We start from the raw sequence: 16,167 nt of genomic DNA, 5'->3' as shown, positions 1-16,167 counted from the left end.
ATTTTTGGACGCTCTTAGCCCAGGGCCATGCAGCGTTTTTGGCTGCAACACCTATTACGTGAGTAAAGACTCTTCTTGTGCCACCCTGCGACTCCTTCACTCATGTTAGTAAATGGAGTCGCATGGTAACCCCAAGGGTCACTAAAAAGTGAGAACTCGATCTAAAAGATTGGGATCGGAATTCCGATCGCGATAGTGAAATTTGCTCGCTCGCCAATCGGAATCCAATCTTTTCTGATCCTGATCGCTCAACCCTAGTCCGTAACATGAGCGCCAGAGTTGCTAGGCGGCGTGGCGTTCTTTGGTCACGTGACAGGAATCATTGATTGCCCTCGCCTTAACATGTGACCCTATAAAATAGGTGCAATTCCAGTACATGGGTGATATAAGAAAAAGCCCGAACTATCAGACAATGATCAAATCCCGATTTCCATGCGGTGGATCTTGCGCACGATTTATGACACGATGGCGCCTTTTTTTTAGTAAATCTGAGGCACAGAATGATAAGCTAAGATGACGCATAGAAACCATTGCAGAAATGGTGCTTGTTTATGTTGATGTGAATGAGACCTGAGCAGTCCCAGTGTAACCCCCTGCCATTACTGCGCCCCCAGGTGGTTAAGGAGGGCAGTGACACATCAGACAGGGCGCTCCGGCCCATCACCCGTCCACATCTCCGCTACATGGGCAGCAGTGGCCCGGCTTCCCTCGCACATCTTCCTCCCATGTTCCCTCCCCTTTGAACCGGAACCTTTTTGCAGTGACAGCCCCGGGCTGTGTGGTAATGGTGCTGGGGAGGAGAGGGAGGAGGAGCCCCTGTGTGTACCAGGGAGCAGAAGCCTCATTAATACGGGCTCTTATTAATCATGAGCTAGCCTGGGAGCTGCCTGTGTGCTGCTGCTGCTGCTGCTGGATCCACCATGAGGGGCTCCTGATATAGAGGGCTCAGCCCCCTCCCCACTTCCACCTGGAGATGCCCTGCTAGCCCCCCAGCCCTGGCATCTGTAGCTGACACACACGGGTGCGCCTTGCTGATTTCTCCCCATCATTGCTGTGATCTGCTGAGAGGAGGAGGAGGAGGAGGAGGACAAGGGGGAGATACCCGGGGACCAGCATGGGGAACACCACATCCTGCTGCGTGTCTTCCAGCCCCAAACTGCGGAGAAATGCCCACTCCAGACTGGAGTCCTACCGGCCAGAGCAGGACATCAGCAGGGAGGATACCGGCTGCAACCTGCAGCACATCAGTGACCGGGAGAACATAGACGGTAAGGGGAGGAGGGGGATGCTCTGCAAGGAAATGGGCTGCGGAACAATGCTCTGCAAGGGCAAGGGGGATGCCAGCTTATCACCCCGGACAATGAGCTGCTCCTGCTGGGTGACAGGAGGGCTGAGCCACGCACTGCTCTGTGCTGCCCACCAGTGGGCGTCACGTGTCTACAGATGGATGCCTCTATGGCTGCTGCAGAACCTCTTACTGATCACACTACAGTGGATGGGGATGTTGATTGACAGCTGTCAAACCTAACAGCTCTCCAGTTGCAGCAGAATCTCTTGCTGATAACAGCACAGTGGGTGAGATGTAGATTGACAGCTCGACAGCTGCTGCAGAACCTCTTACTGATCATAGTACAGTAGATGGGATGATGATTGATAGGTTTTCTGGTCCTGCCGAAACTGACAGCTCTCTAGCTGCTGCAGAAGCTCTTGCTGATAACAACATAGTGGGTGGGATGATTATTGACTGCTGCAGAACCTCTTACTGATCGCAGTACAGTAGGTTGGATGATGCTTGCAAGTTATCTGCTGCAGAACCTCTTACTGATCGCAGTACAGTAGGTTGGATGATGCTTGACGGCTGTCTGACTGCTGCAGAACCCCTTTACTGATCAGAATAAAGTGGGTGTGATTTTATTTGACTGCCCAGCTGCTGTTAAACCTGACAGCTCTCCAGCTGCTGCAGAAGCTCTTGCTGATAACAACACAGTGGATGGGATGATGATTGACTGCTGCAGAACCCCTTACTGATCACAGTTCAGTGGGTGGGATAATGCTTGACAGCTGTCTGACTGCTGCAGAACCTCTTATTGATCAGAATAAAGTGGGTGTGATGTTAAGATATCCAGGGGTTGTTAAACCTGACAGCTCTCCAGCTGCTGCAGAAGCTCTTGCTGCTGCACCTCATAATGTTCAAAGTACAGTAGGTGGGATGTTGATTGATAGGTCTGCAGCTCCTGCAGAAACTCTTACTGATCCGAGTACAGTAGATGGGATGACGATTGACAGCTTTCCCGTTGCTTTGAACCTGACAGCTCTCTAGCTGCTGCAGAAGCTCTTGCTGATAACCGCACAGTGGGTGGGATGATGCATGACAGCTGTCTGACTGCTGCAGAACCTCTTACAGATCACAGCTCAGTAGGTGGCATGTTGATTGACTGTTTTCTAGCTGCTGCAGAAACTGTCAGCTCTCTGTTTGCTGCAGACCCTGTGGGTGGTATGATGATTGACGGCTCTCCAGCGGCTGCAGAACCTCTTACTGATCACAGTGGGTAGGATAATGATTGACAGCTGGATTTATTGTCAGGTCGTGCAGTGCTCCGGTAATGTGTATGCCGCACATGTCAACCTCGCTGTCAGCTTGCATTCAGTCACACATCAGTTGCGTTTAAGTGGCCCCGAACCAGAGCACAATGTGACTTGTACTGGCAGGAGACAGTTCACACACAGCAGAAGGTGCTCGACTGCGTCCCATTGCTGACTGTAGTGTTGTATCTGGGGTCTCTGGCATTACTACTAAACTTCTGACATACATTGGAGTAGGATTGTTACATTGTAACCAGAATATATTGTAAATGATTGCCTGGATGTTGCCACAACAATCAGAAATGATGGAATTCTCTTCCTGTGGTTTTAATGGGATAAAGACTTTGTTACCTTGTTGTCAGTGGTTTGGGTTCATTCACACGTGGCAGATTTCTTTGTTGCGTTCGCCTAAATAAGCATTGCTTTGGTGGCCAGCATGTGGATATCTGCAAGCCCCATTCCCATAAATTTGAGAGTTGCATACATTTCTTCAATGTATCTGCTAGTAAAGATTAGCGTGTTAAAGGGATAAAGTTAAAAATGTCGATGACCCAAGTATAAGTCATCAGTATCAGATTAATGTGGGTCTGACACCTGGTACCCACGCTGATCAGCTGTTCTCTGTGTAGTGGCCAGACCAGGTACTGCAGATCAGTTCCTTTTTATTTTAATGGCAGTTCAGCTTCAGTGCGTCCGTTCCGCCATTACACAGAGAACCGCGCTGTCTGCTGATCTGTGGAGATGGTGGGTGTCAGACCCCCCCAGATCTGATATTTGTGACCTGTCTTTAGGGTAGGTCATTGATAAAACACTTTAAATCCTACAAGATATTATGAGTGGAAAGTCCAATAAATAGTGTATACAATAAATGGATCGACTTTCAATGGGGATAGCTGAAGAAATTTTGTGTAGGACACTTAAGGGCTGGATGGATTGGGGTGAATTGACTTGTGTATGGGTAGTGTTGTACGTTCTCTCCTATGCATTGCTTAGGATGGTGACGCCGTGATATTACCCCCAATTTAATATGAGGTAGAAGATGTTCCCATATAGTTGCCTTCATTGTGGACTCAAAACAGGTTTTGTCCGTATGGGACTGCTTCATCGTTGTACTCAATGGTGAGGGCTCAGTAATGTTTAGAAATGTTTCCTATGAATTTGTTGAGGATTTTGAGGACTTAAATATTGATGATCTCTCCATGGGATAGGTAGGCATTATGAGATTTGTATGCCGGGCTCAGCGCTATACATTTTGTGGTGGTTCTACCTGACATTGCAGCTGAATCCTATTTACTTTAAGATGATGTTACACACCTATACGGGGAGCTCATCGGTTGGATTTTGACTCCACCTATATAATATTGATGACCCACGTCCCATAAAATCTCATTAAATGCAGTTTGATAGAGGAAAGTGGTTATACGGTGTCATTAAAGGGGTTTCCCAGACCTTACAAATGTATTACCTCTTCTTAGGATACATCATTAATATGTGATTGGTGGGGGGGCTAGCACCCAGACTGCTCATCACCAGCCCCCCTCTTCATTAGTCATATGGTTCAGTAGCTGCTCAGTCCCATGCCATTTAATGGAGCAGACAATCCGTATCAAGCACAGCAGCGACACAATGTGCGGTGGTGTGCTTGGTATGTAATGTAGAGGCCACAATGCTCACCTGATCACATACCCTAAGGGTAGGTCATAAATATGTAAGTCCTGGCAAACCATTTTAGGTCCCATGCACATGAACTAGTGTGCCATCCAAGGTGGGGCTGATTTTACATCATTCCATTATGTACTTACCTCTTTGGGGCTTCCAATGAACAGGTCCTATCTACTCCATGTCATCAGAATACAACGGACCATCAGTAACCCCCTTGGGCCAGCATCGGATGGCACACATGTTCATGGGGCCTTAAGTAACAGATCCGGATGGCTCGGAGAGTTGGTCCACTGCCGGTCTAATATTGGTTGACTATCCATATAATTTGTGTTGCGCTTCGGTATACCCTAAATAATCTACAAACTGACCACCATTTTCAGTAAAGAGACAAAGTGATAATATTCAGCACTGGACTGTTTCATAATAACTTTGAATAGACGGTAATAGATGGCCCATTGAAGCAGAACCGCAGCTGTGGCCTCTCGGTGTCTCCCATGTGGGCTCTTGTGAAACCCTTTCATTCATTTGGTAGATCTGTCCCTTACATTAGTAATCTGTCCCTTGTATTGGCAATCACTGGGTTCCCTTTTATTCCCATCATTGGTCTCCAGTTTAGTTTTGGGGACATGTATGTTTGGTGACTCCATCCCATCTACCACGTCTATTGAAGTCTATGGTAGTCTGAAAATAATCATAATATCATATTCTACTGTCTCCATCGTTGGTCTGGTATTTCAGCCCAAATTGTTTGACTTTAAAGCGTACTATATTTTATTTATTTTTTATGTCTTTAATGGATTTTGGTTTTTATGCAGCATTATTAAAAGTGCAATATGTATACAGTCTAAAATCAGGTTGTATCATAGAAAAAGTCTACTAAAAAGTAAAAAGATTTCTATAAAAGGCTCAGAATGCTTGACATTTTAAATTAAAGGACTAAGCAAAGTTGGATAGTGATGTCCTATACTCCGTATCAAAACAGTCAAGGCCTGGAACCTGCGCTGATCAGCTTGACTGACAGAAGCTGTATACAGCCAGAGCTAGCTATATATTATACAGAGCCTTATACAATGCATACAGCTTTCTATCCATACTATGTAGAGGTGGTGCCAGGAACTGCATCTACTCCCCCATTCACTTGTATACCTTGTATACGGCTTCCAGCAACCAAAATAACCTTTTTATATTTGGCAATGCACTTTAATTTTGCTATTTGACCTTATAATTGTGACAAGACCAGGGCTGTGGCATCTTGAGTCGGAGTCAAGACCAATTTTTGGCTGGAGTCGGTGAAAAAAATAAAAATTACCGACACTGACTTTGGCTTCAGAATAAAATGATTCATTATATTATACAATTATTATTGTAGAATTAGATGTATCATTTGTTACATATTTACTTTCATGCAAAATTAATCATTGGCTTTTTAACAAAGTAGAGAATGTCTACTGCTTACGGCTAACGGTTTCAGAGTCATAGTCGGTCTGTGGAAAAGTGGAGGAGCCCGAGTTGGTGGTTTGGCCTGTTGACGCCACAGCCTTGGACAAGACCACTATAAACTTTTTGCAGATATCCTTTATAGTAGGCCACGGCTGAAACCGCAAATTTGCAAGGGAAGGCTAAAAGTCTTGGAGATGGAGACGCAGTGCAGCGGAACATGGTGGGGGAAGAAGCGCCTCTGCATGGAGCACATATTTAGTAGCCAGGGCAATGATACATTTAGGATAAAGAAGTTAATTCTTAGTGGTTACAGTACTCCTGTCTCATCCTGGCACTGCAGACACTACATGGCTTCTTTTATTACAGTAATCTCCAATTTGTTGTTATAGTCTCTGTGTATGAGCACGGCTTGGTATACAGCATATATGAGATGAAGCATCTCGCTTGTTGTATGGTGGCTAATGAATTATATTGCACTTACATTGCAGCTTATCAGATGTTCAGAGCACTCACATATTTTAGTGTATATTTATATAATATATCCATGTACTAAAGTTATGGTTTCCTCTTTCGGCCCCGTCAGTTCAACCCCTGTTCCTATGCCAGAACCTATGGACATCAGAGTGGTTCCTCCTTCTGATAAGGCTTTTATGAGTCATGTCGGAAAGCCAATAAAAAGGCATTTTCTCTCACTTAGGTGGTCTCGGGCTAAACTTTAGAAGTAATGTTTTTCTTTACTGTACGAGTATGAGAATCGCCAGAATGAAAGCAGAAGAAAATCGAAAGTCCAGGAGGTCAGATCAATAGACGGAATAAGCAGGGCAGGGAATCTACAGGAAATAGGGTAAGATACCGAAAGTGAGTTCTGAGAACATAGAGCCTAGAAAACTAATGAAGTCACAGGCATCGGAGTAAGGAAAGTGTCAGGTTATAGTATAGGCAAAACAAAAGCAGAAGAAAATCAGAAGTCCAGGAGGTTACAGATAAAGCCAGATCAATATTGGGAATAACCGGGGAATCTACGGGAAATGGGGTAAGATACTGAAAGTGAGATCTGAGAACATAGAGCCTAGAAAGTCTAGAGAAGTCACAGTCTTTGGAGTAAGGAAAGTGTCAGCTAAAAAAAAAGCATTTGCTCTCACTTAGGTGGTCTCGGGCTAAACTTGAGAAGTAACGTTTTTCTTTACTGTACGAGTTTGAGAATCGTCAGAATGAAAGCAGAAAAAAATCGAAAGTCCAGGAGGTCAGATCAATAGAGGGAATAAGCAGGGCAGGGAATCTACAGGAAATAGGGTAAGGTACTGAAAGTGAGTTCTGAGAACATAGAGCCTAGCAAACTAATGAAGTCACAGGCACCGGAGTAAGGAAAGTGTCAGGTTAAAAACCATTTGCTCTCACTTAGGTGGTTTTGGGCTAAACTTTAGGAGTTTCATTTTTCTTATGTATGAGTATGAGAATAGCTAAAACGAAAGTAGAAGAAAATTGAAAGTTCAGGAGGTTACAAATAAAGCCAGAGCAATATGGGGAATAACCAAGGAATCTACAGGAAATAGGGTAAGGTATTGAACATGAGCTCTGAGAACATAGAGCCTAGCAAACTAATGAAATCACAGGCACCAGAGTAAGGAAAGTGTCCGGTTAAAATATCCTTCTCAGCTCTAAGTCAACTGAACACTTCTGGATGAAGAAGTAGGAGCGTGGATATTCAGATTCCTGACAAGGGATTGTCGAAACATTGATTGTTTTGTAGCAACAGAACTGAAAGTCTGAAGAGACAACAGTTGCAGACACCTCGTGCATTACGATATCTGCAGGTGCTGGTTTAGACAAAAATATTTCATGTTACTTTGTTGCCAAAATATTGAGTTTTTGTTTGTCTTGGAACAGACCATATTGGTGACCCCTCGAGAATGACATTGGAGCTGTACTGTACATAGCGTGGCTCGGTATTTTATTGTTGGCATGATTTGGCATTGTTTTAAATTTCTGTCATCTGATTTTTGGAGGGCATCTGCAGGCAAAAATAAAGATGTCACAGTACTTAGATCCTCACGTGCAGGAGGTTTGTGAAGCATTTCCCTTCATAGCTCAGCTAGTTGCTCTGGAGATGTTTCGCTCGATCTCATTCACTAACAGGAAATTGTGCTCATTGTCACGTTACCCATACAGCTTCAATCGAGACACCATTTCTACAGCCTGCTAGATCACGTTTGCCATCCCTCACTCCTCCAAGTCTCTTACCACCCTTTAGTTGTAGGAAGCGTATGGACAAATCTTTAAAGGACTTTCCAAGATGGGAATAGGAATATCTGTTCCTTGTCTTGACCCCTTTGGCTGAACCTTAAGGAATAGCTAAGCAATGCCATTGTATGCTTTTCCTCTAATTCCTATAGAGGAAAATGGGAACTACCGAAACAGCGTGGCACAGCTGAGCTTACACCATTCCATAGCTTGGCAGTTATAGAAGCAGCTAGATATGCTACACTGTTTCTATAGCTCCCATTCTCTTCTATGGCTCGGTTGTTCCCGTAAGTCCTGCTCTAGGGACTGAGATGGAAAGAACCCCGTAACAAATGCATGCCACCAAGTCCTAATCCTTCTTGGGCGATGATGTAGTAGATAAGGCAATGGCATGTAACAAGGGTAAAAATTCAGTTTTTTTTTTATTTTTCCAGTGTTATAAAAAATAAGATTTAGCCCAAACAGGAGCTTTTACCAAGAACTTCCACTAATTCCAAACGCTGCATCAAATTCTGCGCCAACGGAAAAGGTATAATTTCCGGTTGAATTTTGGAATCCAACTGAAGAATGACCAAGACACTTAATTTTTTCAGCTAGCATAAAAAAAATATCTACGGCCTCCTATTGAAATGAATGGAAGGCAGAAAATATACCTTTTTCGTTGGTGCAGAGTTTGGCTTGGTATTGGAGGCGGAATTTGGTATTGCCCAATAAAGACAAAATAGGCAAAATACAAGAACTCTTCTCTAAACTTTGCTTCAAATTCTGCCTTAAATTCAGCGCCAAATTCCTATGTTTGAAAAGGAAAGTTTAAGGTCAAAAGTTCGCCAAGGGGCCCCCTCCATTCCTAGTTACGCCACTTAACATAAGTATGTGTAAATTTACTTATTTTATTTCTTCTTCATGTATGTGAACAGTGGGGTTGAAAAGATAGATAAATACACTTAATTTATTTCTTAAAAAAAAAAAATCCATAAAGCCCATATCTTGTGGGCCCGTTTAACATTCAGCATTTCTATAGTGACAAATATTAGAATGCTGGCTGGCAAATTACCTGTCCGTGGCCAGCTTTAGTAGCAGAATGATTGCAAATTGTATAGACAGCGGATTCATTCACTGTACCTTGCCCAGAAGAGGGAATAATGGGAACTAATGTCGCTGGTATGTGCTGCCTATAGAAGTGATAAAGGAGATTTTCCTCTGCTGCTCAGTTTGAGCCGGGATGAATCGACTGTAGGGTACAAATGAGAATCCGACTTCCTATTGTGCTGTCAGTGTGAGGATAGACATGGATATGATGAAAACACTCACCCGAAATTGGATCTGTACTGCGTTACATAGGGCTTTTAGTGTAAGATCACTGTTAATATAAATATAAATTAATATTTTATAAATGTGTGTGTGTATATATATATATATATATATATATATATATATATATATATATATATATTTATAGTACATTCTTTATATATTAAAATCATATATATCACTAAACTGATTTTTTTTTTTCTTTTAAATTCTAATTTCTCCACTTGATTATGGGGGCGGCCATCGTCCATCATTATGGGGCGTGCTCTGTGCAAAATGGGGCTAGATAAGCTGTGACGTCATCTATTGTCAGTAGTTGCCTTGATGGATCATTATCGTCTATTGTAATCCTCTCCGTCATGTGTGTGATGTTGGTGGCTGCTGTGAATAAAACTTTCCTGGGGACCCATTCCCTTTAAGAACATGGTATTTCCCCAGTCTTTCCCATAAACATTGGCCCACCATGCATGTTTATTCTGAAGGAGGAAGGGATACAAGTCTCCGCCAGACAGCTGCGCCAACAACATGCTCATTATATGACATCCCAGGGAGATGCTGAGTTGTCGGAACAATCACAGGCACGGCGTGAGGAACAAGTTCAGCAGCAGGACAGCTTGAGAGCTGCCGAAATGCCGGAACAGGCGAACCATTGGCAGCAGCAATTTGCTGAGTATAGGCGGATCATCAACGCCAACAACCCGCAGACGAAGTTGCGGGCAGAGGCTAGTAGTTATAGTAATAAATATGTAGACTCGTTTGATTTTGAGTAATCCAAATAACCATTTTCAATATCTGAGTTTCATCTGTTTTCCATAGATCCATGCACCTGAAAAACAGAAGACTCAATAAACTTTAACGGACAAAGTATGGACAGGAATAAGATACTCTATTAAAAAGCAGGCCAAACTTATCTGACAGTGGCCCACATTTAGCGAATGTTACGGGTTGATAAATCTGGCACGTAGATTGCCGGTTTAAGTTTACACCACCTATTAGTCGGCTTACGTTTTGCCGAAATTCTGGGCACAACATCAGATTGCAGAGAACAGTCCTTTTACACGAAGACACACCTATGTCACCTAAGACACGCCTCCTCATCAATTTAGAAAAGAATATTAACCTTTTGGACCTCAAGTGCACCAAATTTTGGTGCATTTTTGTCCCACATTCTAGCTGCAAGCAGGGTAGTGCCTTTGTCTACTTAGATCTAATTTGTTTCCATGTAGGGATTAGTTTTGGAATCGAATCAATAAATTTAACCCCAATCCTTTCCCTCTTCTTAAAATCTTAAGATTTTTGGGTTTCCTTGACATCTACTTTCTCAATGGTCTTTTGTTTTGGGTTGAGTAGGGACTATGGGGAGCCATGGTGGACCCATGGGTGATGTCATCAAAGGCCAACTCATTCAGTTTACTATGATGAATCCAGATCAAGTGGTCTTCAGATGCGACCCGTCCAGTTGCGACCTGTAAAAACAACCAAAATCTGCTGGTTTGTGCTGTGGGTTTCAACGTTTCCATTTTTCTACGGTGCCATATGTTCCATGCGCATGGACCTCTCTAAAAATCTGGTCTGTATATTGGCTGGGTTTTCTGGACCGAAACTATTCAAGAAACGAGACTCCGTTTGTCATAGTGAGCTATGATGCCAGGAGGCCCTTCCGTTGTCTGTAGAGCAATATACACTATCTGTAGAGCTATATATATTATATACAGTACGCATACCTCCCAACTTTTGAAGAACCGAAAGAGGGACAAAATGTGCGGCGTGCTCTGCGTGCTGCGGCAAATTTAGCCCTGCCCACTTTTGTGTTAACTCCGCCCATTCTCATTAATTTTTCATGTGCCCGCACACAGTATAATCCTCCTACAGTCACCCATAAATTATATGTCCCCCCTCTATCTCTGCGCCCAGATTCATGCCCCCTCCATCTCTGCCCCCAGATTCATGCCCCCTCCATCTCTGCCCCCAGATTCATGTCCCTCCATCTCTGCCCCAGATTCATGTCCCTATCTCTGCCCCAGATTCATGTCCCCTCCATCTCTGCCCCCAGATTCATGTCCCCTCCATCTCTGCCCCCAGATTCATGTCCTCTCCATCTCTGCCCCCAGATACATGTCCCCTCCATCTCTGCCCCCAAATTCATGTCCCCTCCATCTCTGCCCCCAGATTCATGTCCCCTCCATCTCTGCCCCCAGATTCATGTCCTCTCCATCTCTGCCCCCAGATTCATGTCCTCTCCATCTCTGCCCCCGGATACATGTCCCCTCCATCTCTGCCCCCAGATTCATGTCCCCTCCATCTCTGCCCCCAAATTCATGTCCTCTCCATCTCTGCCCCCAGATTCATGTCCCCTCCATCTCTGCCCCCAGATTCATGTCCCCTCCATCTCTGTCCCCAGATTCATGTCCCCACATCTCTGCCCCCAGTGTCATGCCGTCCTCTCCTTCATCTGCCCCCAGATTCATGTCCCCACATCTCTGCCCCCAGTGTCATGCCGTCCTCTCCTTCATCTGCCCCCAGTTTCACGTTCCACCTCCACATTACACTTACCTTCTCTCACTGGGGCACAGTTGTAGATGCGATGTGACGTCATCACATCGCGTCTACAAGCCAGTAGGCGGCGTTCAGCGGCGAAGCAAGGAGCTGACCTGAGTTGAAATCGGGACATACCTCCCTCCAACCGGAACCGCGGGACATGTCACTGGAATCGTGAATGTCCCGCGGAAATCGGGACGGTTGGGAGGTATGAGTACGGGGCAGTGAAGCTGCAGGCAGAGACTTCCAACACCATAGATGAGTATGATACAAGGAGTTCCTTCTCCGTACTAGGGTCAAAGCGGGACTTCCATCCATGCACGGACTGGATTTTGTAGCCTGTGTGCATGGGGCCTAATGGTAATAATGGCTACTTGTATATTCTTGCGCTTTACATTAGGTACATGGTGTTCCCTCCTGGTGTCCCCTGGCATCACATGTTAATGGGAGAAGTGGTGGAGTTTCCATTGCGACTGTCTGAAGAAGTCTCTCGAAAGACTTAATATTTTCTACAGCTTTTAGTATCCATTCCTCTTCCTTCCCACTGTTCGTCTTCCAGAGGTCGGTAACGCTTGATCAGTGACTTTTCAGCGTTATCTGGGACAACCGCTGGCTTCTATGACATAAATGGGAAAATGGAAGCATACATTGATCTATAACGGTTGTCGCCATCCTCCTGGTAAAAATAAAAAACCTCTGCAAGCTATTTTGAGAATTCCTATTCCCTTTTGTTTGTAGAGCCAGCAGTGATCCGGATTACATAATGAACCTGAACGCGGAAACTTCACACGACCGTTTCTTGCTTTCTAATAATTGCAAGCATTTTTTTTTTTTTTTTTTTTTTTTTTTACCCCTTCTTAACTAAAAAGACTATTTCTTAGAGGGAGACAAAAAAAAAATCTCAGGGGATTTTTTTTTTTTTGGCTGACAATTACAGCTTCTGCGGTGAACTCCTGCTGAGCCTCTGACAGTAGGGGGCTTGCAAATGAACCGTGGTAACCTCTCCGGAGAGCGCACTTCTGTGCGAGCCTCACGAAATATCACAAAACATTTGTATCCATTATGATTTTTTTTTTATTATTATTAGGCAGAGAGCGTGAACCAAGGAAAAAATTTGCGATTGTGAAAGAAACTCTCCAGCCACCACTTTTATGTCGGATGTAAATTTGTATGTTATTACTATTGCAGAATCCCAAATTTATGGAAATTCTTTGTGTCTGGTTCACGATGAAAGATGCCTATAGGGTTCACATGAGAGGCAGACGATGGGGCAATTTTATAGAAAAATGGAGGCCCTAGTTTTCATGTTCTCCTTTTTCTTTTTTCGTGCCCTGTTGTCACATGCTCGCCATCGTACCATTTCTCCCAGCATACTCGGTTGCTGGTTTACATTGTGCTGTTCCTGACTCTCCATGTTGCAGTGTATTTTCTGCTGCGGCTCCCAGCCCATCCTGTAGGGTGCACTCTTCCTCCCATGAAGCCCTGGTCTATTCACATCCACTCGGCCCTCACTATAGCCCCCCGATAATATTGGATCTGGTGATGTAGATTCTGCAAGGGTTTCTTTGTTACTGTTGGATTCCCGTTATTGACCTTGGCCTGTTCTTTGACTCAGTTTTTGATCCTGTTCTCCTCCCGTGTATGTCCTCTGCCTGTAGTCGAGTTGTGATCTGAGCTGCCTGCCGGCTAGTTCTTGACCTTGATCTTCTGCTGCCTGCCACAGACCCTTTGCTCTTTCCCAACGATTCTTTGCCCTTCCCTTTGGTGTTCAAAGTGTCCATGTGGCTTTTGGCGAGCTGCCACCTACAATGGGACCATGTTGAGAGGCTGCAGCTTGGTAGTCTCCCTATGGCGAAGACCATATCTCCATATAGGGGAGGCTATGGGGCAACACGGTGGCTCAGTGGTTAGTACTGCAGCCTTGCAGTGCTGTATTCCTGGGTTCGAATCCCCCCAGGAGCAACATCTGCAAGGAGTTTGTATGTTCTCCCCGTGTTTGCGTGGATTTCCTCCCATTCTACAAAGACATACTGATAGGAAAAAAAAATGGAGAGGTTACTTAGACAATAATGCTCAAAGCCAAACCAGATAGTTGGCGCAGCAGGTCCACATGCTACTGTCCGTTACGCCTATACTATTTCTCCTGCAAACTCTTTTATTGGAATGTTTTTCACATAGGCTTAGCTCATATAATATTACCATGTAGTGTTAAAATAATACTACCCTATACAGCCCACTATCTTATATTGCCTAAATAATATACAGTATACGCCGTGTCATTCGGCAGGGGAACAGTGCATGTGATGGCAGGGTAGTTAGGGGATTTTGTGGAGGGGGCCCTGCTAAAGAGGGTGGTGCAGGGGGTGCCCGACAGGTGGGGGCCATAGGAGGAGGGTCTGCAGGAAAAGGGGGGGGGGGGGTGGGGAAGTTGACCCAGGGTGTCGAGGAGGGAGAGGGGGTCAGGGGTGCCGCGGGGGGAGGGGGGAAGTGCGCGGAGAGGATGGGGGCACAGGGGGTGCTAAGGGGGTGTGGCTGGGGCCATAGGGGAGAGAGGGGGGCCGGGGGCGCCAGGGCGTGAAAAGGCATTAGCGCGGGGGACGAGGGTGGCTGCGGGGAGCCAGGAGCAGCCGGTAGGTAAAGAGCCCATGGGGACAGGCGAGGAGCAAATGGGACAGGGGCACGCAGGAGTGGACGTGGCGGCACACAACGGATCATAACCAACGGCGAATACCTAAATATCAGCGGCTCAGCACAAACTCCCACCCGCAGACAAAGTCGCGGGCAGATGCTAGTGATGAATAATCCTATTTGGAATATATCTATAGTTGTTCTGTTCTTCAGTATTGGAATAGTAAGGACATGTGGACTATCTGCTATTCTCTAAATTCTGGAAGCGGCTACCAGTTCTGGTATTGTGGCTTCTTTGTACACTATACAGTATATAAGGCTCGGCTATTGCAGCAAATTCAGTGTTATAACGCGGAGTGGACACAGATCTTCCTTCTGCTGACCCATATAAGTGTGCAGGTGCAGTGTTGGATCCCACAGAGAGCTGCGCACGGACCCCGCTGGGATGTACAGGTGCTGGTGACATCATCGGCCATTGTTTGTTTACCTCTCAGTGGTAGTCGTCTCCTTTGTGTTTGGGTCTGAAGTACATTTGTCATTACTTGTAAGCTGCGAAAGAAACACTTGACTGGCGAGGCTGATTATGTGGCGGTGTCCATCAGAGATTGCAGAAGGCATCTTGCTGTATCTGTAGCAACAGAAGACAAAGTAGCTGCGAGCAGCAGCTGAGAAACGCACCGCGGGGCTGGAATAATCCGATTAATCTCATTGGTAGATAGTGGCCATTGAGCGCTAACTTGTATTGATGCTTTGTTTTCTAGGCACCCACAGGGTACTGAGACGCTTAGTTAAACCTATCTCCGTCCATCTGCTTATTTTCTGAAGAACAGCAGGTGTTCCCAACATGTAGCGTGCACCTTTTGCATTTCTGATTTAGGCCTCATTCACACAACACGGCAAAGTGTGGTGCTAAAGGCCACATCGGCCTCAGATTCTTGATCTTATTTAAAGGCCGTGTCTACCTTTCTTATAATTTATAATAATATCGTAAGGCTTCTAATATGGAGATACTCTATATTGCACATTGCTACTGATCCTGCAGTCATACAGGCTTCCAGCATAAAGGGGTTGTCTAGGGTTAAGATCTTTAAGACTATAAGTTTTTATAGATCACTAGCCTTTGCCCACGATTTCGTCTGCGTGTTGTTGGCGTCAATGGTCCACCTATATTCAGCACATTGCTGCCGTCGATGGTTTGCCTGCTCCAGTGTTTCAGCAGCTCTTAAGCTGTCCTGCTGCTGAACTTGTTCCTCTCGCCTTGCCTGTGGTTGTTCCGGCATCTCAGCAGCTTGCTGGGACGCCATATAATTAGCATTTTGTTGGCACTGATGATCCGCCTGCGCTGGCGTTTCGGCTGCCGCTGAACTTGTTCCTCGCACCATGCCTGAGATTGTTGCAGCATCTCAGCAGCTCGTTAGGATGTCATGTAATGAGCGTGTTGTTGGCATCGATGATCCGCCTCAGCTCCGCTTGAGGAGAACTCTGTTGACTTCTGGCTACCTTCTTAGCTGTCATTGTTTTGAAATTTTGTGACAAATTAGATTTTCTTTTTCCTGGCATGTTCAAAAGTAGCAAACTGCCAATTTGGATTAAAGGTGTTTTCCCATCCGGTGTGTTAGCACTGCCTGGAGCAGATCAGATAATATGCAAATGCATGTACACAAGGGACCGAGGGTTATCAGCCTCTTGCCAAGAGCAGTTTAATATAGTATGTGAACATAAATTCATAACAGTGGTGAAGTCACGTCATTTACCAGGATAAAA

At 45.1% G+C, this 16,167-nt stretch overlaps 1 protein-coding gene across 1 annotated transcript in view; it reads left to right on the top strand.

Annotated features, from left to right (window-relative positions):
* Positions 1-786: 786 nt before the first annotated feature.
* CCNY (cyclin Y) overlaps positions 787-16,167 on the top strand; it is a 121,348-nt gene continuing 105,967 nt past the window's right edge. The window contains exon 1 of the mRNA XM_075271626.1: positions 787-1,268. Within this exon, the coding sequence (XP_075127727.1) occupies positions 1,115-1,268 (154 nt within the window). The 5' untranslated portion in view covers positions 787-1,114. The remainder of the gene's footprint in view (positions 1,269-16,167) is intronic.

This window comes from Leptodactylus fuscus, chromosome 4, assembly GCF_031893055.1.
Source record: "Leptodactylus fuscus isolate aLepFus1 chromosome 4, aLepFus1.hap2, whole genome shotgun sequence".
Classification (NCBI taxonomy): domain Eukaryota; kingdom Metazoa; phylum Chordata; class Amphibia; order Anura; family Leptodactylidae; genus Leptodactylus; species Leptodactylus fuscus.
This window is presented reverse-complemented; position numbering and strand designations above follow the sequence as displayed.